The sequence below is a fragment of the Mustela erminea genome, chromosome 3 (genome assembly GCF_009829155.1).
Source record: "Mustela erminea isolate mMusErm1 chromosome 3, mMusErm1.Pri, whole genome shotgun sequence".
Classification (NCBI taxonomy): domain Eukaryota; kingdom Metazoa; phylum Chordata; class Mammalia; order Carnivora; family Mustelidae; genus Mustela; species Mustela erminea.
This window is the reverse complement of record NC_045616.1, coordinates 39,718,018-39,745,475: the sequence shown is the minus strand read 5'-3', so window position 1 is coordinate 39,745,475 and position 27,458 is coordinate 39,718,018. Positions and strand designations below refer to the sequence as shown.

The 27,458-nt window shown below is 35.9% G+C and overlaps 1 protein-coding gene across 5 annotated transcripts in view; it reads right to left on the bottom strand.

Annotated features, from left to right (window-relative positions):
* Positions 1–513: 513 nt before the first annotated feature.
* The window catches only part of GIN1 (gypsy retrotransposon integrase 1), a 28,704-nt gene continuing 1,759 nt past the window's right edge, over positions 514–27,458 (bottom strand). For 2 of the 5 annotated variants that reach the window (XM_032335628.1, XM_032335629.1), the window contains exons 2-8: positions 19,452–19,597; positions 17,409–17,602; positions 15,384–15,689; positions 10,428–10,619; positions 10,153–10,329; positions 9,196–9,481; positions 3,467–4,659 (exon numbers count right to left, since the gene is read on the bottom strand). In XM_032335628.1, the coding sequence (XP_032191519.1) occupies positions 4,385–4,659; positions 9,196–9,481; positions 10,153–10,329; positions 10,428–10,619; positions 15,384–15,689; positions 17,409–17,602; positions 19,452–19,590 (1,569 nt within the window). In that variant the 5' untranslated portion in view covers positions 19,591–19,597 and the 3' untranslated portion in view covers positions 3,467–4,384. Of the gene's footprint in view, positions 994–3,466; positions 4,660–9,195; positions 9,482–10,152; positions 10,330–10,427; positions 10,620–15,383; positions 15,690–17,408; positions 17,603–19,451; positions 19,598–27,458 lie in introns of those variants that run through there. The other 3 variants (XM_032335630.1, XM_032335632.1, XM_032335633.1) reach the window with 3 other exon arrangements.

Genomic DNA, 27,458 nt, shown 5'->3' with positions numbered 1-27,458 from the left:
GGTTAGAAACTCCCACTGGAAGTGGCCCAGCCCTTTTTAGACATGTGAACAAAACACTGTTACAACTTTCTATATAGTCAAACATAAGCAGAAGAGAATACTTACTTCTTTTTCAAGGCTTAATGTAGGGATCTGAACAAAATGTCTGTGCAAAAGGCTACCAATGAGATTTTGATTGAACATAAGTAATGTATTCATTAAGAACTGTAGGTACTACTTTACTATCCAATTGGAACACAAGCTCTAGGAGTGTAGGGATTTTTGTTTCCCACTAATATAACCTCAGTGCCAGAACAGTACTTGGAGCAGAGCAAGCATTTAATACATATCTTTTTTGCGTGTATGAATGAATCCCATAGCTACATATGTAATAAGTTTTCTTTTATAAATCTCAGTGAGTTACTTTTTTTAGACAGTCACACAAGAAAATTTTACACTGTAAATGTTAATAATGATATTTAAAAATAACTTTTCAAGCCAAGATATTATTCTCACTTAAAATATATTTCTCTTCTATTGTAGCTCAGGATCTCCATTTTCTACTGTATCATGTTTTTAAGTGTTCCTAAAAATACCACAAGGTGGCATACAAAACCTCATAGAGACATTTCTGGAATTCTGTCAAAATTTTATTATAGACTTACAGAAAAACCACCCTGAAATCCAGGCAAGAGGGATTTGCTTGAGGGCTAGGATCTGTTCCACTCTAGCATATGTCTCTCCCTACAGGGTGAGAAGACGAAAGAGCCCAGGGACATGCCCCTCTTCACCTGGAGAACCCCTTCCAAGGCCTTCCTGGTCCGTCCCAGAAGGGCAGGTGAAGCTGGAGAGCACATACCAAAGGTCAGGACTACTCAAGTAGTGCATCTGCAGGAGCTAGGTGGGTTGTCCTTAGGAGAAGACGGCACTGGGACAGAGGGCTCTCTGAGTTCATCTCTCCCTGTTCTGCCACACATTAGTGCAGGGCTTGAGGAGTCCAAGAATTCTGGGAACCTTAAGAAGGCATGTTTGACAAGGTAGGAACAGTTTGTTAGTGTGATTTGTAACTTCTGATTATTTAGGTAAACGGTATGTGGACCTCCATTTTCACTGACAGAGCCCTGCAAACATTAGAGACAAGACTGCGTGTATACATAACTTGTTGATTGTTGTGTGTGTATATTTGCTTACTTATAATCTGTACTTGGAATTCCTACTTTAGAATCCCAAGATTTCAATAACAAAATCAGCAGCTTATTTGAATAGCTTGTATTGGCTATCAGGATTTAAAAATTACTCATCAAAATGGCCTACAATAGAATTTGTAAACAAAACTAAGTACAGCAGCTATTATATTTATCTGTCACTATTTCGGTTTTTCTCCTTCCAGGAATATAGGAGGACTGTACTTAACCTATCCTTTGGTGTTAGGTGTGGCTATGTGACATTTATTTTAAATTCTGGTTTAGACTCTTTATAATAATTTTATTGAGATGTAACTCTCATATCATAAAATTCACCCTTTTATAGTGCACAATTCAGTGGATTTTAGTATCTTCAGTTATACAACTAACATCACTAACTTTTGTACCATTGCCACCTGTACCCGTTAGCAGAGTATGACCAGATTTGACCACTGCAATTTGAGTAGGAAGGTTGTATATACCGTGACAGCAAGTCTTTTCCAGAGCTAGTGCTGCGTTCACCACCTTGTCCCCTTGCCACGGTGGCTGGTGTATTCCACAGGTGAGGCTCTATCAGCCTGCATCTTGAAGGATACAAATGGAACCAACCATTAAGAATGTGGCTAAGAAATAAAAGTTTCATTATGTTTAGTTACTAAGAGTCTACCATGATCCATGCACACAGGATAAAGATCTGTTTCATCAGAAACTACTTGAAGCGGAATTTTTTTACAGTGCTTAGAAATTGTAATTATAAAATGACTCATTACTAATCACCCCCTTATAATGAAAAAGAGGCTGATTTTGAATGAGATGACTATTGAAGGAAAGTTACTTCATTTGAGCTAAGGACACTTAACCAATTACATTTACCATAGAAGGTCCAATATGACTCCATCATGAACTTTGATCTGTTAATGGGAACATGACAGGTATCACTATTTGGGACAACTATGCTTTAAGGTTTCCTTCTAGAATCCTACCTGGAATTTACTTGGTCTATGGTATAAGATAAAGCTCCAGATTGGTATTTTTTTCCTCCAATCTTTTACCCTCTAGCCTATATTAAACATAATCTTTCTTCTTAAATGAGTAATTGCAGTATCTCAGGTCTCCATTTTCGGTATCCTATCACTATTCAGTATGGTTGATACATAAAATGTGAGATATTCTATAGATCTTAAGCTATGCTCTATTCATGAATAATGAATGCTACCAGCATAGCTTAGGTTCCCATTACTTATCATCACTGCAAAATCGTTATCAATGACGAATGCCCATTCTTTTCTTCTCTCTTCCTCTAACGTACTAGCTGCCAGATTAAACTCCCTAAAATGTAGTTCTGATCGTGACACTTCCCTATACAAAAACCTTCAACAGAGTCTCAGTTGGAGGAGCATTGGACTCTCTTCATTTGGGGTACTGAGTTTAATTAAGCCTTATGTTGTGTGTAGAGTTTACATTAAACAAAACAAAACAAAACAAGAAGTAAAAAACCAACTCAAAATCCAAATACAAACTTTAAAAAATCCTCAGAAAATTAAAAAAAAAAACAAAAGGTAGCTAGGTATTGTATTATTTTGCTAGGGCTGCCAAAACAAAGTACCACAAACTTGGTTGCTTATAAAAAAGGTTATTTATTGCCTTACCAGTTCTGGAAGCTACAAATCTGATATAAAGATGTTGACAGGGATGATTCCTTCTGAGGGCTGTAGGAAGAATCTCTTTCTATGCCTCTTCCTTAGTTCTAGGTGATTTAATGGTAATCTTTGGCATTCCTTGGCTTATAGAAGAATCACCCAAATCTCTGCCTTCTTCACATGGCACTATCCTTGAGTCTATGCCTAAACTCCTTCCTTTTATAAGGACATCAGTCATATTAGATTAAGACCTCATTCTACTGCAATATGACCTCATCTTAACTAATGTTTACATCTGCAATAACTCTATTTCCAAATGAAGTTACATTCTGAAGTACCAGAGTATAGGACTTCAACACAGGAATTTGGAGGTATACAACTCAATTCTTACCAGTATTCAAAGCCCTCCACTAGCTTTCCTACTTCCCTTTTCAGCTTTATTTTCCCATACCTTATTATGTCACCTTACACCTGAGGCACTGCAGACAACAAAAAGCTTTCTGTGAATCACTACAATACTTGTTCTGTCTGTTCATTTTTCTTCAATTCTTTTGGACCCTCTCATCACATCCTGTGTATTCTTCAAGGTCAAACTCAAATGATCCTTCTCATCCTTCTAAGCATAAACCCAAGATTTCTATCTAGAAATAACTTCTCTCTTTTTTGACTCCCTAGGTGTATTATTTGTACTTCTCTAATGGAATTTAGCATGTAATTTGTAACTTGTGTTATACATGGCTTATATTGGCCTATAATCCTTACCAGACTGTAAGCCTCTTATGAAGATAAGACACACATCTAACTCATCCTTTAATTTTCTCACAGTATTCTTCAAAGTGCTTTCTAACAAATATTTGTTGAATAAAGTTATAAATATCATAGAGCTTATAGTTTAAAACCTCTAATACTATCTTATCATTAGTATTTACTTAAGACTGGCAGAAAAAATTTTATTAATGGGTACTTTTGACTTTAGTATGTTTTATGGAAATACACAAATGTTTTCAAACCAATATATGGATTCAGATGCAAATTCTGGGCCTAAAAGGTGAAATTATCAATATCCTATAAGAGCCCATTAAACAACTCTAAATTCTTTCCTACAATATTATTTTTGAAAGTCCCAATGACACAGAAACAAACTTCACTTAATTCACTGTTACAGTTGAATAAATATTTATTAAGCCCATTCTAGGTAGTTCAAACTTGTTTTTTAAAGGGGAGAAATAATCCAAAAAAACCTGTAAACTGAAAACATGGTACCAACACCAGAGAAAGATCTGACAGTCTTGAGCTGGAATTTAGTTTCCCTCATAAGAAGCAATCATACTTTGCTTATTCTATTCTCATAAGAAAAAGTGGGTTTCATATATTATATGCTTCCTTTGCCTTTATATATATGTACTGACACTTAAACATGACACAAGTTTAGATAAATTAATAGTTATAAAATAAACCTTCAGGATTTAGTCATTCAGAGAATGGCAAGACACTTCTATACAACTTTTTTTAAGTGGAAAAGATAAAGATTCAAGGAGTTATACTTTTTAAACAATCACTTTACGTGAGTTTTGGTATTTACTAACTTAAGTACTCAAGGACTTGGTTTGAAGAGTCCAACAGACTGAAAGTCTGCTTTTCAAGAGTACTATGATCTTCTATCAATGGAGAGATTTTGGCATTTCTAAACTCTAACAGTTCACGATCTTTGCTTGATGTGAGTAATTCATTATCAACTACACCAATAGCTGCATCTTCTACCAGAATATTTGCTTGGTATGCTCCAACTGGAATTTCAGGCAATCCAATGTAGTCATGATCTGCCACGACTGAACCTTGTAAGAGATAAAGACTGTCTGAAAGAAGAAACATTGTAAGTTCACCTTTTAGAATTACAATTAAACATCATTTAAAAATTAAACAGTGTTAAATGAGGACGAAATCCCAAGTAATAAAAATTAACTATAAGATTAACTTCTGGTGGGTTCTCCTATCTGCTAAATAAATATACATGTCAAAGGGCGAATAAAATCATACATACATTTGACAGTTCATATATATAGAATTTGGGAAAGAGCAAAGATTTTAAAAGAGCCAACTTTTCCCATTCTCTTGATTTGTCTTTGGCAGGTATGTGTGATGTGGTAGAAGTGGCTGAAGATTATGGTGAAGATTACAAGCAAAGTTATAAAACTCTGCTTTTGATGATAGGCTTTACATAACTATTGCGAGGCACCTCTGAGTCAATTAATGGGATACTGAAAGATATTTAACAAATTAAATTGTTACATTTGTAACTTTGATCTTCAAATAATCCATATTAGAACAATAATGTCAAGTTGTTTATAATTAGGACAATAATATTGAGTTGTTTATAATATGAAATTTATTTATAAACTATGATGAAGTTCCTAGCATCAGGCTTATATGACAGTTACTAGTGTCAGACTGATACAATATAGGTAAGTAAGCAGACTTATATGTAAGTAGGCAGTTTAAAATGCTTAGCTTATTTGGGGCACTTGGGTAGCTCAATGGGTTAAAGCCTCTGCCTTCGGTTCAGGTCATGATCCCGGGGTTCTGGGATCGAGCCCTGCATCGGGTTTTCTGCTCGACAGGGAGCTTGCTTCCCTTCCTCTCTCTCTGCCTGCCTCTCTGCCTACTTGTGATCTCTCTCTGTCAAATAAATAAATAAAATCTTAAAAAAAAATGCTTAGCTAATTTAAGCCCAATGTTCAAAATGTTCATGAACTTTTCAGGTGGAGCTAAAATCATACCAAAAATACTGCCAAAGAATTCCCCTTGTCAGCATTCAGTTCTGTTTTGAGCAAACTTATCATTACTATCAGGAAAAAAAAAAAATGCTTCATAAGAATGTTAGACTGACAGCAAAACAGGAGCAACTATTAAAAAAAAGGTTAATGTATATAAAACGATTCCTCCCTACCTGATATTTTAATTTATTACAACAAGGAATTCTTCCACCATAGATGATTAACTTCCTGGACCCCGCCTTCTCTTTCTGGATTTTCTCCCCAAACATTAATGATTCTCTTTAAGATTTTAATAGCTTAAAGAACCCTCAAATTTTAGGTTCAAGAAATAGCAAGAGGAAGATTAATTGTCCATTAGATTAGAAGTCAAGGGAAGTTTCTCAGAGCAGATAAATTTCCTAATAAACCCAGGAACACAATCTTATTCTACCCATTCTCGTACTAGTATGCGAAAAGCTCAATGAACCTATTCCAATCCTGTAGATTTACACACTTAAGAACTTTTTATTTAAAAACTTAAAAAGGTCAAAGACATGCTGCTTTCTACCCAAAGATGGCCTAAGTGGACTTGGGGATGTATGGACATTTAGTTTTGCACATTTTGTTCTTCATTAGGCAGAGTATACTTGGAATTTTAGTTTTGAGAGATTTTCCAAGTCTTACCCCACCAATTCTTATTTATGCAAAAGTAGAAATTAGACTAAAAAAGATGTAAGATACACATACTATGATGAAAACAAAAGCGTGGATAAATAAAGAACTAAGATTTGTTTTGTTTCATGAAAGCAGACCATAACTGCAGTAGAGAGAATAATGGGCCCCAAAAGATGTTAATGTACTAAAACTCCCTGGAACCTGTAAATGCATTACCTTACATGACAAAGGAGAATTAGAGAAGTGATGGAATTAAGGTTGAGAGCCAGCTGACACGAAAGTAGGGAGATTATCCTGCATTATCCAGGTGGGCCCAAGGACAAGGGTCCTTAACTGTGGAACAGGGAAGAGAGAAGGCTGCAGTAACTGATGTGGGGAGGACTCAACCTGTTATTGCTGGCTTTGAAGACAGAGGCAAGAGACCACAAGCCAAGCAGTGTGGGCAGCCCCTAAAAGGTGGAAAAGGCAAGGAAATAGGTTCTTTTTGGGGCCTCCAAAGAGAACACAGCCCCAGCAATGCCTGATTTTAGCTCCTGATTTATTGGAATTCTAAGCTATAGAACTGTAGGATGTCTTAACCAATTAAATTTATGTTAATTTGCTATAGTATCAATAGGAGACTTATGAAATATGAAAACCATCTCAGAAACTGTGAAGGGCAATCAGTAGATGGAAATCTATAAAAACTCTTTGCCAAAACAAAACAATAAAACTGCTCAAAATCTATATTGGGTAGAATAATGAATCAGTAATATTTTCCTTTTCAGAACATTAAGATTGCAAAGAGATACAATAGTATGTCCTAAAACTTACTAAAATAATTAGTCTTAAAAAAGTACCTAGCATTGAACTGGACAAAATGACATATGCCTGCTTAAAATAGCAGAGAGAAATACTGTAGACCGAGTACTGAATGTGCTCCCTCTACATTATGTTCTAGATAAGAATGGATAAATAGTTGGCAACAGAAGCTTATCTGCTTTGGAGAGTGAGTCTTTAAACAGCTAAAGATATCCCAGCTGGTAGTAGCAATGACAAGTACAGACAGATAAATTCATAGTTCTTTTGGCTATACCACTTCCAAATTTATGTCAAATGAAAGAGTAGGATTTAAGACATTCAAAGGCATCTAGTTCGCTTTACATTCAGTTCAAAGACTCTTTAAAATCAGCTTTTGAGGTAAAGATTTTCAGGACAATAGGTGATACTGAAGAAAAAGACGGCAGAAATCATATTTATTTTGAATTTCTACAAAGAAAAGAAACACAAAATAAGGAACAAATCAAGAACCAGATTCCAGGATGGCCAGATCACACTTCCTTTGGTTAACAAGAAAAAACAATTTTACCCATCTCAGTTTCTTGTATGTACACTAGTACTAATATTGTAATTTCCTTTATACTACTGGAAGAAATATCTACATAGAATTCAAGCATGAGGGAAAAATTAGACTGCCTCTGTTTAGAAACTGTTCTACTCAATTGGATTCTGAAATATGCAGCAGTAGCAAAATGTTTGGCCTCCTTTCTGAGAAAGTCTTTGGCAAGAGCAAACTGCAAAATGTTGAAGCAGATCCTGATATAGCAACATTTAAAATGTAAATTTTGTATTAAGTAAGGAAGGCTAACACATTAGAAGGCAGTGAGTCCTGAATGCTGAGGTTAAGGAGAAAATCTTGCTAGAAAGGAAAGGATAACATGTATCTATATAATCTTTTTTTTTTTTTTTCCCCTGCTTAACTTACATAAGGCAGAAATCATAAAGGGCAGCTCAGTACTGAGAAGAAGTACAAGGAATGAAAGTGCTGATCTTCCAACAAAGAGAACACAGGTGCTATGAGGTTTCAGAATTACAACAGTCCAAGGTAAGTTTATTAATATAGAAAACAGGCTGTCACAAGGAGAAGGAAAGGTACTAAGAGTTTTTAACTTGAGAGTTTTCATACAGATCAGTACAGATCAGAAGCAAAGTTGAGCTATTTACTGAGCAACCCCCTTGAGGGGGGGCTTTATCCTAAAAAAATAAGGTAAGATTAAATACTGTTACTTTTCTTGTAATATTCACTTACGCCTATTAAATAACTCAGTTGTTTAAAAATGTACTAAATTCACCTTCCATTAATTGTTACTCATATTTAAGGGATATCAATGCTTTATTTTTCTTTATAGGAAAAATTAGCTGGCTGAGGTACCAATTCACTTCCTCTCAGCTAACTGCCCCAGAGAAACTCTAGGGAGAGGTTACCATAGGACAAAATAAAACAGTCTCCATTAAATGGGATTTAATCTGAAAGCCATAGCAAAATATAATTTGTCTCTTAATTTCTGAAAGAAAGGGTTAACAAAATCAGGATATCCTTCTGACTGTTCAAAACCAACATCTGGGGTCAAGTTCAACCTTGTTCAGGCTATCACCTCTTCTTAAAGCACCTTACAGCATTTTGGTTACACCCGACCTTACAGCCTCCCCTGCATCTATCATGACCTGACTATAGCATAACATATAAAAATTAATCACTTTTTAAAAAAAGTATATTTATCTCAAAACAGAATTCTGGATGGTATGTTTGGTTTTGGTAACATTTATCTTAGTTGATATTTTCTCATGTTAAACCGAGACACAAAGTGACAAAATATTGTGAAAGTGAAAATTAAGAAGACGTAATTCTTCCTTCTGTGAAACAGGTCTAGTGTCTCCTATGTGAACTATGGGTAAATGTGTGAAAAGTACACTAGAAGTCAGAATAAGATCTCTTACAACCCTGACAGTTTCAGAAGAGTTATTCTAATAAAAGAGAATACCTGAGATCTAAAACTATACCACATCTTATAAAAATGAGAAGGGAAAAGAAAACCTAACCAAGAGAAGGGGTTTGGGCTAGGTTGGGGGTGGATTCTTATATTATTTTTAACTTCCGTCCTCATTCACAGGAAGTAAAAATGTAAAGAATTGACAGATGCTTACCTTGTTCACTGGACTCTCTTATATAGGGCTTAAGATGAGACATTTTGATAGGTCTTTTAAGTCTAGTCCCAGTGTTGTCTCTCAGAACAGCACATCCACTTTCTGTAATATAGTCTATGACACAAGGACCAACCCATTCAGACTGGAACCGACCATCCTTCCACCAATTTTTCCTTTGTCTTAAAACTTCATGACCCACTTTCAAATGAAATGGATTTAATTGCTTTGGTTTCTTTTTAACAATGATCTTGCTTTTATTTAGTTCATCAGGATTGCTGTTCTCCAACTACAAGAGCAAAATAAAAGAGAAAACAAAGGGATGAAAGAGCTGTAGTTTCTTGAAGGTAAATGTAGATAACAACAAGATGGTCACTGCTAATACAAAGCAGGCATGAATCCCATTTATTTTATTTTAATTTTTAAAGATTTTGGTTATTTATTTGACAGAGACGAGTGAGAGAAGGAACACAAGCAAGGGGAGTGGGGGAGGGAGAAGCAGGTTCCCCACTGAACAGGGAGCCAATGCAGGGCTCGATCCCAGTTCCCTGGGATCATGACCTGAGCCGAAGGCAGCTGTTTAATGACTGAGCCACCCAGGCGCCCCACCATTTAATTCATAAAGTCAAATTTCAAAACCAGTATCATTACCCCAACTTTACAAAGAAGTTAAACAGACAGGTTAAGTAATCTGCCCAAATTAAACTGGAAAGCAACAAGACCAGGAATATGAATTCAGCTCTACTGGATTCCAAAGAATAAAGCTTTCCCATTACTGCCTCTCAAAATTTTATAGCTAATAAACATACTGCGTAATCAAGACAAAAGCAGAATTTAACAGAAAACAAAATCTGGCTTAATATATCATATGTATGCCATATGTGTGTGTGTGCATGCTGAAATTTTTAAAATTACTTCATGAATTTTTAGACTATAGAGTTTTCTATTAAATAGAATCACCTGTCTTGCTGAAGTTGTCTTATTCTCTGTTATTTTATCAGCTTCTTTAATTGCACCTTGAATTTTGGCAAACATACTTGTATCATCACCATCCACTTCATGAAGAGCATCTGAAGTCTCAGGCATATAAGGATTGCGATTAAACATTTGAAAATATGGTGTATTTTTAGGAGGCTCCTATTTTAAGGAAAACGGACAAGGATTTGTAATAAAATATTTAAGTAGCCAAACAACAGTCATAACTCAAAAGTACAGAATCATAAAAAGACACATACCAAGTGAGTTACATTGAACGCAAATGAAATGGCTGATAGGTGATCATCCCAGTTGTTTGGGTGGTCAGCACAGTGTTTAGAAAGAAATGCTTTGATTGTGCTAGGTGTACTTTCAGTCGGATTAATGGTTTGGGAGGTATGAGAAATTACAATTTGCTTTGTGCCGAATAATCCACACAGTTCAACATTGATCTGAAAAATATATAAAACAAAGTTGACTTTAAAATTCGTATTTTACTTTTCCCTTGACTGAATGGCTTCAAAACAATCTGAATCTTGCCATTTTCACTGAACCATACCCACTCTATATAAAAACATACATACTGTATTTAAAACAGCAGTTACCATTTAGTGAGTCCTTACCATCTACTGGTAAATACACTAGATGCTTTACATGACTGTCATTATACCTTACAACAATCACGAGTTCTCATTAACCCCCTTTTAAATATAAGAAGTTTTGGGAGGCTAAATTCCTTGCCAAACATACATGTACAGCAAGGAAATGGAAGTACAGAATTTAACACTAACTCTGAGTTCATATAACATTTTAATTCAGCAGACAATTTTTCAAACAAACACTATATCACAAATCTAGTTAATAGTTACGTGACTTTGGCAAGTAACTAAGCTTCTGTGTACTCAGTTTCCTCATCTGTAAAATGAGGAAAATCCTACCCAGGACCCTTTTGAGAATTATATGAGTACATGTTTGTAAAGTACCTAAAACAGTTATTGGCAAGGATTAAGCACTTTATAAATTGTAATGTTACTATTATTGTTGTGGATTTATTATCTGCAGAGCCTAAAAAAAAGTCAAAATGAGTTGAGAAAACTAACAATAAGCAGTAAAACAAGAGTAAAATAGTCTATTTTTCCTACCTTATGCCTCAGAGTATTTTTTCTTATTATTTTTTATTGGGTAAACTTTTGGTTAATAAACTTGTCTTTTAAAAGATTGTATTCTTGTTGCCTAATTGTAAGAAGACAAGTAGTACCACAGTAACAAAAGAGGTAAAGCTAGTAAACGCACCAAAACCAAAATCACATTTCCCATGCTTCCTTGTAAGGAAGGAATAGTCATGTGATATAGTTTTGGTAAAAAAGATGTAAGTGGGAAGTTATTGGGCTTTTAGAAGTTGTTGGGTAGATTCAGCTGCTACTAGGTATTTTTGTCTATTGTCCTCCCCATTCTTTCTGTCTGAAATACAGATTTTTGTGGCATGGCCTCTGGCAGCCATATTGTGATCCTAAGACTGAGTCACATCTCAAAGATGGTAGAAGAGAAAACTAGAAGCATGGGTTCCCAAAGACATTCAGGTTAGCCTTCCAACACTGGACCATCTGGTCTTCTTTTACTTTTTGGAGTTTATATATTAGGCACAAGAGGAGTTCTCTCACTTGCAGGTGATACATTTCCTAGCTGATATTTGTAATAATTTAGGCTACTTCCTTTTAATCTTCTTTTTTTTTTTTAAGATTCATTTATTTATTTGAGAGAAAGCATGAGTTGGAGGGGGGAGGAGGAGGAAGCAGAGGAAGAGGGAGAGAATCCCAAGCGGACTCCACGTTCTGAGTGCAGAAGCTGATACTGGACTAATCCTATGACTATGAGATCAAGACCTGAATGAAACCACAAGTGGGATGCTAAACTGACTGTGTCACCCAGGAACTCCTCCTTTTAATCTTTTAATTCAGGAGTAGTTAAAAAGATATCCTAGAAAAAAAAAAATCCTAGAGGGGCGCCTGGCTGGTTCAGGAGATTGAACATGCAACTCTTGATCTTTGGGCTGTAAATTCAAGCCCCACATTGGGTGTAGAGATTATTCAAAAATTAAATCCTTAAAAACAAAAGAGAGGGAGACAAATCTCAGAGAACTGGTGTCATTTGGGTCAGCCTCAATCTGAGGTCATAATCAGTGGTTTTAAATGACTGAGCTCTGGAAGAGGGTCAAACCACTTCTTAGTTTCAAGAGGCTGTTGCCTAAGAATGATCCAGTGAATTCATTTGTGGGATGCCAGCCCGATATCCTAACCCCAGAGCCTTTTTTCTCCCATCAAACCAGACATTCTATTAGTTGTTACAATTTTGGTTTTCCACAGACATATTTTTAAAATCAAAGAAGTAGATTTTCCTTTGGAAAGTGTATTTTCTTTCCTTCAGAGATTTACAAAAAGTTCATGCAGTTTATTGAAACATCTGTATTTCCATCCAATTGTGTGTGTAATACACACACACTGTATGCATCCACAGTGTAATATTCTAATCTTATTTCAACACTTGAGCAGTGTTTGGTATGTGTTTGCTGACAAAAGAAACCATTTCATTTTGTCACCATTATGCTAATATTTAAGCCAAAAAGAACACATTTTCTCAATCTTCAGTGATTTTTAGTTTTTTGCTATTAAACTTTACAAAAGAGGCTTATAAACATTTATTGCTACCTTTGTTAAAATTTCCAAAGACCTGGATTATCACATGACTTTAAACATAACCAGAAAAAGTGGTGACTCATAATAGCTTCATACAGTCATTATTTTTATGTCTGAGCACTTCATGCACTAAGGGTGAAGCTTTTCATTAGATATGGTGGAAGCAAATCAGTATTTCAAATCAGTTTCTTGATATTTTGAATTTAGGTGACCAATTTCCTATCATATTTGTTTTCATCTCATTAATATGTCTATAAAAGAACTAGTACCAGAGGTTAAGTAGAAGTGTCAGCTCCATCATTTTCTTATGGCTGACAGGTGATTGCATTATTGTATTATCTTGTTTTCACTGTAAGAAACTTAAGCCACCTGGCTATTCTATGAGGAGTAGTTTGGTGGAAACCAGATGATGTTCAGAAATGCAACTACTACTGAAAACAAAGAATGAGCTAGGAAACTAATGAAGACCTCTTACATGTTGTGGATTCTTATTCTTTTCTCAAGATAACTTTATATATCATGTGTGATATACAATCCTTTTTTTTTGTTTTTAAAGCCTTCTTTTTTTTGTTTTTAAAGATTTTATTTATTTAATAGAGAGATACACAGTGAGAGAAGGAAGACCAGCAGGAGGAATGGGAGAGGGAGAAGCAGGCTTCCCGCCAAGCAGGGAGCCCGATGTTGGGCTCAATCCCAGGACCCTGGGATCACGATCTGAGCCAAAGGCAAATGCTTATCGACTGAGCCACCCAGAAGCCCCCAATCATCTGCCTTCTTACATGTTGTGGATTCTTACTCTTTTCTCAAGATAACTTTATATAACATGTGTGATGTACAACCACCTGCCTTGTTGATCTGGGATGCTCTTAATCATCTATACATACCATTAGCAAAACTTCTTTTCTTTCTTATTTATTACGTATCTGAGAGAGAGAGAAGGAGTGCGCATACTCGCAGATGCATAGGAGCTGAAGGGATCAATAAAAAGAGGGACAAGGAGACTCCATGCTGACTGCAGAGCCAACATGGGGCTCAAATCCAGGATCCTGAGATCATGACCTGAGTGAAATTAAGAGCCAAACACTTAACCAACTGGACCACCCAGGGCTAGGAACGGGATTTGGGGTGGGTTTCCACCATTCCCTAATTGATATAGGTTGCTCACAGCATTTAAACTATACAAACAAGGGGTGCCTGCGTGGCTCAGTGGGTTAAGCCTTTGCCTTCGGCTCAGGTCATGATCTCAGCGTCCTGGGATTGAGCCCTGCATTGGGCTCTCTGCTCAGCAGGGAGCCTGCTTCCCCTTCTCTCTCTACCTGCCTCTCTGCCTGCTTGTCATCTCTCTCTGTCAAATAAATTAAAAAAAACAAAAAACGAAACAAAACAAAAAACTATACAAACAAGGTGGTTTATGCCAAACACCATTTTTCCTTTAGAATCTAGAATTTTGGTACGAGCCAGGCAGTGGGCACCTTCGTGACTAGCTACCAAAAAAAAAATCGTAGGCACTGAGGGGCACCTATGTGGCTGTTGGTTAAGCATCTGCCTTAGGCTCAGGTCATAATCTCGGGGTCCTGGGATTGAGCCCCACATTGGGTTCTCTGCTCAGTGAGGAGTCTGCTTTTCCATCTTACTCTCCCTCTGTACTCTCCCTCTCTCTCTTTCTCTCTCAAATAATAATTAAAAAAAAAAAAAAAACGATTAATCTTAAAAAAAAAAGTCCTAGGCACTGTGTCTCTAATGAGCTTCCCTGGTAGCACATTTTACATGTGCTTGCTTTAATTCCTTGTTGACAGAATTAAACATGTCTGGCTGTAATTTTTGTTTATATCAGTACTCTGTTTAATTATGAAAATTTTAAAATACGCCTTAAGTGTCATAGTCACTATTCCTTTTTTAGAATTTTCATATATATTCTTGCCTGTATATTCTTTCAAGTTTACTTTAATCTGTAAAAAGGTGAGAGCAAGAAATAAGCTCCCTCCTTATTAATGCTGATTAGAAATTAATTATATAAATTACTGTGATTTGGGAAAAATCAATACCTTTCAATACTGAATATTCTCATTCATAAACATGATATATTGTCAACTCTCCCTCTATATGTCAATCATATAATTTTTTTTTAACGATTTTATTTTTAAGTAATCTCTATGCCCCATATGGGTCTTGAACTTGCAACCCTGAGATCAGGAGTCATATGCTCTATCCACTGAGCCAGCCAGGGACCCCCAATCATGGAATTTTTAAGCTAGAAGTAAACAAGGATTATTTGGTCCAGTTTCTTCATTTTTAGTTTTAGGAAACCTAAAGACAGATTTATAATTATTTACTTGCACAATCAACATAAAAATCCTGGTCTCTTAACTGCCAGTCCAGCTACCTTTGTGCTATGCAATATTAAACTTCAATTATCTGTACCATTTTATATAAACTTACTAAGAACCCTATAATGCACAGGTGTGCGTGGCACTGAAAGTTTAGTAAAATATGCTCTTAGACCTAACTAATTATTTGTCTTACCTCATGAATGAACTCTTCTCTTTGGTCCATTATTATTTTCTGAGGCGGTCCATATAAGAAAAATATATTGATAATAGCTTTAGAAATTTCTGATGCTGAAACATCACAGAGAGGCAAAATCACAACCCATTTTGTGAACAAATCTGTCATGATTATAGTATAAACATGACTTCTGTTGCTTGCATGAAATGGGCCCATCAGATCAACAGTAACTATACTCCATGGATTTTCCACCTTCAGAAGGTGCTGTTTCGGTGCTAGAATAACTGTATTTTTTGCCACTTGGCAATGCTGACAGGCATATACCTATAAAACAGGCACACAATAAGTAAAAGGATATACAGATGTTTATATAGTCAACATAATAAAAGCAGTCTTATTAGGTATGAAGTTTTTATTAAAATGGCTAATAGTTACTTTCTGTTTTGAAGGAGAAACCGTTAGACGAATCTCAGAATAGAATAAAACCTTCTGTTCAGAATAATAAGCAAGTAATTACTTGCTATTACAATCCAGTGACTACTTTAAGGGGTCTTATTAACATAGAACATCACTCTAGTTTACATTCAACAAATATTTTTTATGTAAATATTAAAACAAATTTATTATATCAAATTTATTATATTTTTAAGTCAATATCTGAATATATAATAATTTCTATAAGCAAAAGATTTTTGATCTATTCCAATGGTATTTACTAAAACATAATTTTATTCAAAAAATACTTAGAGATGCCAGAAATTCCTCAAGGTCCCAGGAAAATAGAAAGAACAAAAGCAAAGCCCATGCTGCCATGGAGCTTTTAATGTGAGTGGGATGAGAACTGATTAACATATGGATGGTGCCAATGCTCAGCATATTTCGAGAATTCCACTTTGGAAACCACTTTCAGACCAACTTGTGAACAAAATTTTATAAACTCTCTTTGCATAGTTACTTTTAATCAGAAGTTTTATTGTCCAAATTATATACTAGCTTTCATCATAAGTAACCTCTATTTCTAAAAACCATATCCATTCTCAAATGATAAAGATCTGACAAAGATCAAAGAAATGTGTGGTAGGTTCTAAAAGCAAATACAAATATTGAGGTCTACCTGCACAGACAACAAACTGATATTACAAACAATATTTAAACGTTGCTTTAATTCTTTACACCTGAAGTGACAATCTTCTGATGTACTATTATAATTATTAAAAGGATCTCACATAGATACCAAGTCATATAGAGTACACTAGAAGGAGTAGGGATCAGATGACCTACCAGTAAAAACATCAGAATTCCTAGGGGAATATACTTTAAGAAGCTGAAGGTTGTAGTAAGTTATAAAGTTACAAAACTCAGACTAATGTCATCATTTTCACAACTTGATTTTGACTTTAGTTGGTTTTGGGTCTCTGCCATATTTGACATTTTCTACATCAAGATGAGATATGCACAAAAGATGACAGAACACACTGGACCTGACTTACAAACAGATTCTCCTTTTGAGAAGAGATTAAATGATGGCCATTAAAGAGATAATCATTTAGTCAAAGGAATTTCACCCCCATTTGAATTCTGCCAATATAAGAGTTCAATGATGAAAATCTGGTTCTAAATAATCTATCTTAATATGCTATTTTTCAAAATTTTAAATACTGTTTTAGTTCAAATTATGCTTTAGTGATTCTAAAGGAGAATTTGAAAACCTGATTTCTTTTTTTTTTTGAGGGGGGGTAGGGAGGGGAAGCGGGAGAGAGAGAATCTTAAGCAGGTTTCATTCCCAGTGCAGACCAGAGCCTGAAGTGGGGCTCTGTCTCACAACCCTGAGATCATGACCTCAGGTGAAATCAAGAGCCAGGCACCCTGAAGGAGAATTTTGATGGGAAATAAAACTCCTTTTAAATGTTTTTTGTACAAACACTACCCATAGAAAAAATACTTAACAAGCGGTAATCTCCAGAGTAAATCTGAAGCAATAATGAATTCTGGATATCTACTACAAAGATACTATTTAAAATATTCTTAATATGTAAGCCATACCCACTGTTTGACATCATTGGTCACAGAAGTCCAATAATAATTGGATTCCACTAGAGTAAGGGTTCTGGATATGCCATGATGAGCTCCAGTGTCATTTTCATGGCATTCTCTTAGGACTTTCTTTTTTTCTTCTTCTGAAACAATTACCAAACGGTTTTGTTTTCTGTCTTTTCCAACATAAAAGAGCTTTTTTTCTGGAATAAATCATAACAAAAAGATACTATTGCAATTTTTAGAGATCAATATAGTTTTAAGATAATCTAATCATGGCCTTATCATCAAACCACTATGGTTTTTAAAAATCTTTTTCCCTCTGAGATAGAATACTTATTTGTAATGATGCATACATACAACCTGAGAGGGTCTCAGCTGTTATGTTTGCTTGTTATATAAGAGGATCACTAGTTGCTATAATTTTGTAGCTATCCATACCAGTGGAGCTAGTTTGTTCACCAAAACATGTGATAACTACAGGAGTATGAAATTATCTTTTTATGGGAGTACTCAAACTGGAAAAATACTTGCAGGCACCCCTTAAAAATGGCATGAATTAGCAGATGAATTATGTATAGATAAGCAACTTCTAGAACAGAATTTTCCAAATCATATTTCAACATAACTTACATTTTTATAAGCAATCACACTGTTAAGTTTTTCTAGATTTGAACAGGAGGTGGGATGTGCAAAGCAGGAAAGCAAGAGAACCTTTATCCTTAAGATAGTTCTCTGCTTTCTTCTGGAGGGTACCTGAGAAGAATCCATAGCTGGAAAGCAATTGAGGTGGGGAAAGAATCCTCTCTCTCTCCAGGGTGAGTACATACTCCAGTATGAGCACATACTCCAAAATACAGCACTAAGTTACTAGTGTTTAATTAAGCATATGCTGAGTGAAACATTCCTTCCTTGAATTAGAAGGTAAGCAACCTAAGGGCAGGAACCTTATCTACCTTATTCATCCATGTATTATCCCTAAGGCCTAAAATGTGACTGACACACAGTAGGAACTTGGTAAACATTTGCTGCATGAATGTTTAAATAAATAAATGAATGAATGAATCATGACTTTACTAAGAGCTAAGAGGTGTACTTATGAAGTATAAAGGAGTTACAGGACTGGATATACACAGAGATATGAGGAAGTATTTATATATTATTTTAAAGTCCCCTGATTTTGTACCTAGAGGAAAAGCTTCCATTAATTAATAGCACCAACATTCATTTAGTCCTCTGGCAACCTAACTTCTGGCTTATTTCATTGCAAACGTCTCTTCCCTTTGAAGGAAGAGAAGAAGGAAAAATTACCATAATCTTTCAACATAAATTTCCTACTGCCTTTCAAATATTTAATCCATTCAGGGGGATTAGGTATCCAAAAATGAATGTGATCCTGAAAATATCTGATGGCAGAGGGACCACAGAAATAAATACAGTAAAAAGTCAATATTTTCATATCAGCATCAAATAAGCTCTTCATCAATAGTGACATAAGTGCTAGAAAATGCCATTAAAGTAGGAACTACCTGAGCATGAGATGTTAATTCAAATGAGTGTTTTTTAATTTTTTTTTTTTTTTTGCCATGGTTATCATTTTCTATGATTTAAAGTCCTTTTCATGCTTACTTGTATTCAGTTAGCTTCACTGGAATTTTTATTTTGCTTTTGACTGAGAGTCATCATCAACTGCGCTGGTAATTGTTAAGCAACAACCAGTTACTGCAGAAAATTCTCTGAATTCCACAAAGTACACATGGAAAATCATCTATATTAACTCTACACTTAAGATTTGGGGCATACATGTTACCTTTGTTTCTTTTCTTTTTCTTTCTTTCTTTTTTAGAGACAGAGAGAAAGAGAGTGTGTACGAGCGGGGGTGAGGTACCAGGGAGGGGGGAGACAGAGAGGGAGAAAGAATCTTAAAGAGGCTCCATACCCAGCACAGAGCCCCACACTGGGCTCCACCTCAGGACCCTGAGATCATGACCTGAGTCAAAATCAAGAGTTGGATGCTTAACCAACTCAGCCATCCAGGTGCCCCAGTGTTACCTTTGAAGATAAATTTTTTTGCTGCTCTTCTTATGCCACTTCTTTCACTTGGTAGTGTAGTTGGATGGTATTCACCAGTTCGTTTATAATATGCAATCTGTTTAAGATGAAGGTCACCATTTTTTCCACTACGGACCATGATGAACCTAGGTAAAGGTATTTAAAGATATAATTTGAATGGTAAGTTCATTCAGTTGCTATTTTGGTTCATGCTTCTGTCACATTTCTGCTTACATATGATTGAACATTCCCGGAATATTATCTGTGATGGAGATAAATATAGTACAGAAAAGGAACTGTGTGGTGTATACGAACTAAAATATTCAAAAGCTATTTTTGAGATACATCATAACACATTATCTTGTCTCCTTCCATGTGAAAAGAAATGCTGAAAATTTTCCACATACTGGGAAAAAACAAAGTAAATGATTACACTTCAAAAAGTTTTGCATAAAGTCTCTCACTACCATCAATCGAAATCTTAGTTACATAGAATGGTTCTGTTGTATGACATTTAAATACGTGATAGGTTATAAAGGGGAAAAATGGTTTCTTTCCCCCTTCTTTTTTTTTTTTTTTAAAGATTTTATTTGTTTATTTGACAGAGAGAAATCACAAGTAGATGGAGAGGCAGGCAGAGAGAGAGAGGGAAGCAGGCTCCCTGCCGAGCAGAGAGCCCGATGCGGGACTCGATCCCAGGACCCTGAGATCATGACCCGAGCCGAAGGCAGCGGCTTAACCCACTGAGCCACCCAGGCGCCCCTTTTTTCCCCCTTCTAAATATATTCATGGTCATTGCAAAATGCAAAAAAAAAAAAAAAAAAAGTCCACTCAGGTAATTTATGAAAAAGATCTATTTTGGAAATGTTTAAATGATAAATGACAGAGAAGATATTTAGTTATGCCAGATCTCATATACTCTTCTGAACTACATATAAGCTGCTTTTTCTTGAACAGAACTGATTTTTGGTCCTGTACATACTTTATCTATGTTATAAAGAAAACTCTGGCCGTACCAGCAAAAACAAAACAAAATAAAATTTGTCTATTTTAGACCATAAATTATATGGGAAACCATTAAGTTTAAAAAAAAAAAAAAAGCCCCTTTCAGATTTTTAGGTGAAAGAAACTATTCTATGCAGATTATTCTGTTTGCCACCACTCCCACCCTTCCAGATCAATCTTTTGGCCTTTCTTTCCCTGCTACTGTGCCCTAAGAGACTGACCCTTGGAAACCACACTTACAGTTTTCTGATTAGGCTTGCTCAGTGGGAGGTGCCAGGAGGCAAATCAGAATGCAGAAGCAGTCAGGATATTTATTTATTGGTTTAGACTGCAACCCTCTGCAACTACTGCTTCTGTAGAATAGCCCATCTTCCATGTTTCTAATTCTCACTGCAAGTCTATAACATCATTTCTTCTTTTCGCTAACGCAGGAGCACTAGTCTATCATCATGCCCTGCTGTTACTAATCTCAGGGTACCATGTGGATTTCTTTGACCCTGTTCTTTGGTCTTTTAAATAGGAGCTTCATTATATTTTCTTCAGATTTCCAGGAGAATGTATCTTCTGTTTCTTCCCCCCTTCCCCAGATTTTATTTATTTGACAGAGAGAGAGAGCGTGAGCATGCATGGGGGGGGGAGGGGGATGGGTAGGGAAGGAGAAGGAGAAGTAGGCTCCCTTGCCTAGCAGGGAGCCCAACATAGGGTTGGATCCCAGGAGCCTGGGAACATGACCTGAGCCCGGAATCATGACCTAAGGCAGACGCTTAAGGACTGAGCCACCCAGGTGCCCCATCCCCCATCTTCTGTTTCCTACTAGGACTATAACACAGAAGCTTAAAATTTTTAATTCTGAAAACAATACTGATATTTTCTGATTACTAGAAGATCTAGTGATGAGTGTACAAGAGAGTATTACTGCAGAAAGAATGTTAGAATAAAAAAGAATAGACTGCCCAGGAACCTATGGCTTTAACAGTCTATTAAGTCTCTTCTCCTATGATATAGTATATGATATAACCATCTTTTTGATCTTTTCATAACTTCACTGAGGATATCAGTACATTTATAATATCTCTTAGTCTTGGGTTAGCATAAAGTGTAACCTATTTTATGGTCTATATAAAGATTTCTTCAACATGACACAAAAAACCACTATTCTTAATTAGGAGGAAAAAATTATAACAAATTGTACTTCATCGAAATCACAACCCATTCAAGAGACATCTTTAAGGAAAGGAAAAGGTAATCCACAAACTGGCAGAAGATATCTTTAATATGTATATCTAACAAGGGACTCATACTCAGCATACATAAACAACTGCAAATCAAAAAGAAATGGATAAAAACCCAACTCAAAAAATAAAAGTAAAATCTTACATGGCACTTTAAAAAAGAAGATATCCAAATGGTTAACAAGCAAGTGAAAATGTGCTCAACATCACTACTCCAAAAGAAAATTAAGAAGTCATGATTTCTGTTAACTACACACTATCAAAAGGGGTAAAATTAAAAACATAGACAATGCCACCTATAAGAACAGGTAACAAATGAACACTTAGACATGATGGCAGTGCAAAACGCTACAGCTACCTTGGAAAAACTGAGTCTTCTAACTTGTCTACAGTAAGGACTTGACCAATCTACTTTTGAATTTATACCCCAGTGAAATGAATACATGACTATCAAAAGACGTGTAAGAAAATGTTCACAGACTTTTTGTAGTCAGAATAACCCCTAATTGGAAACAGTAAAGGCATGGAAAGATTTTACTATGTATATACTTAGCCCTTGTCCTGTGGCTCTGTCTTCAAATTCCATCATGCTCTAAATCTTAGTTCTTTTCAAACTCTCTTAGGTGAAGTACCATTCCCCCTGACCCCTACCACCCACTCCACCTGTCAAAGAAGACCTTGATGCCTTTACTTTAATGTCACCCTCACTACAGTTTTTCCCCTGCCAAATGATTCTGGCAAACTTCCACTGTTCATCAATTTTCATTTTAGGGAAACTGGTGAATCAAGTAGGGAATACAGACTATGCTGGCCTACCTATCCATTTGCCTGCCTGTCACTCTAGCTCTGTATTAAACCTCCTCAACTCTTAAACCAACAAGCAAAAATCATTTATCCTATTTTCAACTCCAGGGTACACTGACACAAGCTCTTCCATGTCCAAGGGAGAGAAAGAACTGCCCTGTCTCATTTTACTTCTTAAAGATTTTATCTTTAAGTAATCGCTACATCCAACATGGGACTCAAACCCACAACTCTCAGATCAAAAGTCACATGCTCTGCTCATAGAGCCAGCTAGGCATCCCTGCCATTTCTCATTTTAGATTAAATCATTAGGGTCTATATTGTATAAAATATATGACCACCCCCAAATTATGGTTTTCTATGAGTGGCTTTTGGAATCAACAATGTTCTAAATCATCTAAAACAGAACCTTGAAACATCCCATCCTAGCCAGCTTCTGAGCATGTTATCTGGAAGAAGACATGATTTATACAAATAAGATAAAATCCTTTAGTGCCTTCCTTTCAGAGATCAGTAAAGGTTGCAAAACCTGAAGGACCTTAAAAAGAAAAGGGAAGAAGCATTTTCAGGCCTATTAAAAAGCCTCCAGGAGCAAAACCAAACTCTCACACCTTATGAGAAAATACAGGTCCCATAACACAGAGGGATATGGGTAATTGTAACTGGTAGAAAAAAAAAAAAAACTGGCTATTGGACAACATGAATGTCTCCATAAACTACAGTGATATCCATTATTTTCCCCTTATACTTAAAAACTTCTACCTTTTAAGTTCCCCCAACTGTCCCCTACAATTCTCCAGGGTGTCTTAGTCCACTTGGGTTGCTCTAACAATATACCATAGACTGGGTGTCTTATTAACAACAAACATTTATTTTTCACAGTTCTAGAGGCTGAAAAGTCAAAGCACAAGCTGGCAGATTCAGTGTCTGGTAAAAGCTTGCTTCTTGCTTCATAGATTACATCTTTGCTTTGTCTTCACATAACAGAAGGTGCTGGGGAGCTCTCTGACATCACTTTTAAAAGAGCACTAATTCCAGGGTGTCTGGGGGCTCTGTCGGTTAAGTGCCAACTCTTGATCTCAGCTAAGGTCTTGATCTCAGGGCTATGAGTTCAAGCCTTGCACTGGGCTCTACACTAGGCATGGAGACTACTTAAAACAACAGCAGCAGCAGCAGCAGCAAAAATGAAAGGCACTAATTCCATTCTTGAGGGCTCCATCCTCATGACCTAATCACGTTTCAAACGCATCACCTCTTAATATTGTAACACTGGTGGTTAGGATTTCAACATACAGATTTGCAGGAGCCGGGGTATGGGGGAGAGAACACACATCCAGAAAATCTTTACTCTAATTACTCAATATAAGATAAAGCCCTTAGTACATTTAAGCATCTATGCTATTAGGATACTCCTGGCTGTCCTACCTAAAATACATGAGCAAAGATTCATGTTCAGAAAGTCTATTCACTAAAATTAATCTTTCCACTTTCAAACCCTTAACTTTTGAAGAACTGAAAATACATCAACATAGAACTTTTGCTCCTCAGAGCAAGCGCATAGTACAAAAGTTCAAGGAATAGAAGAAATCAATAAACAAAATTTTGAAAACTGAGTTCTCTGAGGTTTTTGGCTTTGTTGTTTGTTTGTTTGTTTGTTGTCAACATTAAGGTAGAGTGGACTCTTCTAATGGTGGAAGACATAAAAATCAGAAAATTTCCACATATTTTTGTATTTCAAAAGTGTGTTATATAAGGGTTGGCTGTCTTAGTAAAGAAAAGAACACTAAAGGGGTGATTATTTGACAGTTACCTTGAAACTTAAAAACTATTCATTGTCCTAAGCATATTTTTATCTTCCAAATGAATTATTAGACAGAGTAGACACTATTAAAGACTGCCCTTGGCCATCTCCACTGCTTACTGACAAAGTCTGAACTATTTAGCCAAGCCTCTACAACCTGGCACAAAACAAGCTCAGTTTCTCCTCTCGCCTTCTTTATATACCTTTGCCCACATCCCAACCACTCTCTGTACCTTGGTTTATGTCACCATTTCCCCTGTGAATGGTTTATCCTTCCAATTTTATCTGAGTAAATCTTTTTTTTTTTGTTCCTAAGATTTTATTTATTAGAGAGAGAGAAAAAAGCAGAATTCCCAGCTTGGGAAGCAAGAAGCCCAGCCTGGGCTTGATTCCAGGACTCAGCTATCATGACCTGAGTCCAGGGCAGATGCTTAACTAACTGAGCCACATAGGTGCCCCTACCTGATTAAGTCTTAACCATTTTTCAAAATAAATCTCTTAGCACCTCACTGAAGCAAGCCTTTCATGATGTCTGAATCTGAAGCGATCTCAACCTCTCCTGACCTTTCTACCACTGAAGAGCTTCTTATGTTTTACTCACTACTGCAGTTGTCAGGCCTTTCATCCACGTAACTTTTTATTTGTTCATTCATTTATCAAGTCCTTAAATCCTTATATGCACTAGGTTATGGGAATACAAAGCTAAAAAAAAACCAAAAACCTTTTGTTCTTTTATTTTTTTTTAAAGATTTATTTATTTATTTATTTGAGAGAGAGAGAGAGAGAGCGAGAGAGCGAGAGGAGAGAGAAGTTGAGCAGGAGCAGGAGGGAAGGGGCAGAGGGAGAGAATCTCAAGCAGAAACCACCACAGCACGAAGCTCATTGCAGGGGCTTGATCTCATGACTCTGAGATCATGACCAGAGCTGAAATGAAGAGTCAGATGCTTAATTAACTGCACCACCCAGGCGCCCCAAAAAACTTTTGTTCTTTTAAGGGCAATGTTAAGAAAGTGAAAAGAATAATAACAGCTGGAAGAAAATATTTGCAGTATACAAATATAATAAAAAACTTGTATTCAGAACTTATAAATAACTCTTATTTCTTTCAAGTTTTCATTTAAATTCTAGTTAGTTAACATATATGGTAAATTTGGTTTCAGGTGTAGAATTTAGTAGTTCATCACTACATAGAACACCCAGCGCTCATCACAAGTGCCCTCCTTAATACCCATCACCTACCCTCCTCCCTCCATCAACTCTCTGTTCTCTATAGTTAAAGAGTCTCTTACGGTTTGCTTCTCTCTCTTTTTTTTCTTTCCCTATGTTCATCTGTTTTGTTCTTAGATTCCACATATAAGTGAAATATGGTATTTGTCTTTCTCTGACTTATTTTGCCTTGTTTAAATCTCTAGCTCCATCCTCATCATGGCAAAGAAATTGTAAAGAATTCTTAAATCTCAATAAGGTACAAACAATCCAACTTAGAAAATGGGCAAAAGATGTGAACAGACCTTTCATCAAAGAAAATATGACTTGCGAATAAACACATGAAAATATGCTCAACACAATTAGACATTTAAAAAAACAAAAAGTGTTAAAATACTGCTATACATCTATCAAAAAGGCCAAAAAAGAAAAGAAAAGAAAAGGAAAAAAAGCTAACAATACTAAGTACTACCAAGGATACAGAACATCGCTGGTGAGAATACAAAATGTTACAAACATGCTGGAAAACAGTTTTAAGTCAAGAGAAATTAAAGTATATGACCATACAAATGTGTATGGGACTGTTTCTAGAAGCTTTATTCCTAACTGCTGAAATCTGAAGACAAACCAAATGTTCAGCAACTGGTGAGTGGATAAGTAAATCATGGTAGATCCATATGGTGAAATAATACTCAGCACTGATAATGAGCGAACTAAAAAGATACTTAATAGGGATAAATCTAAAAACCATAATGTTTTTATGCTAAATGAAAAAAGTCAGACACAAAAGGCTCCCTACTATATGCTATTATTTAAATGACATCTGAAAAAGCCAAAACTACGGGGGCAAGGAATAATTATTTTTAATTAAAGGAGAATTTTTGGGCGCCTGGGTGGCTCAGTGGGTTAAGCCTCTGCCTTCGGCTCAGGTCATGATCTCAGGGTCCTGGGATCAAGGCCCACATCAGGCTCTCTGCTCAGTGGGGAGCCTGCTTCCCCCCCCCCCCCCCGCCTACTTGTGACCTCTCTCTCTCTGTCAAATAAATAAATATTTTAAAAAAGGAGAATTTTTAATTAACTGCAAAGGCAATTTTTAAGAATTGCAAAACATTTATACAATGCTTTACTGTGATGATCCTCACAACATCCTATGAAGTAGGCACTAGCTGTATATCCACTTTATAGATAAGAAAATAGAGTTTCAGAGAGATTATCCAATTTGCTCAAAGCAACACAGTGAGTGGGGGCACTGACATCTGAGCCTTGTTTTCTGTTGTTTCAAATTTTGTTGGCTTTTTCTCCGCTATGCTAATAACATCATTACTGTCAATCTCAGATTTCATAATACTTGGTTCAGGCCTCTTCTAGTGAAGTTGTAAAATTATTTTGTAATTAATAATTCAGATTACATATAAAAAGTGACAGAAGTCTTATTCACTTTTTAAAAATTTTTTATTTTCATAAACATAGGGTATATTTTTATCCCCAGGGGTACAGGTCTGTGAATCGCCAGGTTTACACACTTCACAGCACTCACCATAACGTCTTATTAATTTTTGATGTTTATATCATTTCACATAGTTTGGGACACAGTGGACACTCACGTATTTGCGAATGAGCAAAGAATTATTTGCCACTCCTCATAGGAAAGATAGCAGTGAATTAAAAAAAAAGAGCACATGTTCCAAACGTAATTGTTATTGCACTTAGGAAAACACTACTTCTCTTACATATATATGGCAATATAAGTAGGGTGTGTCTACGAAGTCATGGCTTTCAGGAGTCAAAATTTGTGGTGTATGAGCTACCTAAGCTTCAGTAATCACATATGAAAAAAGAAAATAATACTTATTCCTCCTTTTTCATAAATATCAGGATCAGTGATATTAAGCACTTGCAAAGTCCCTTGCAAATGGTAATTCAACATATAATTATTGTTAGAGTATTTATTATCATTTA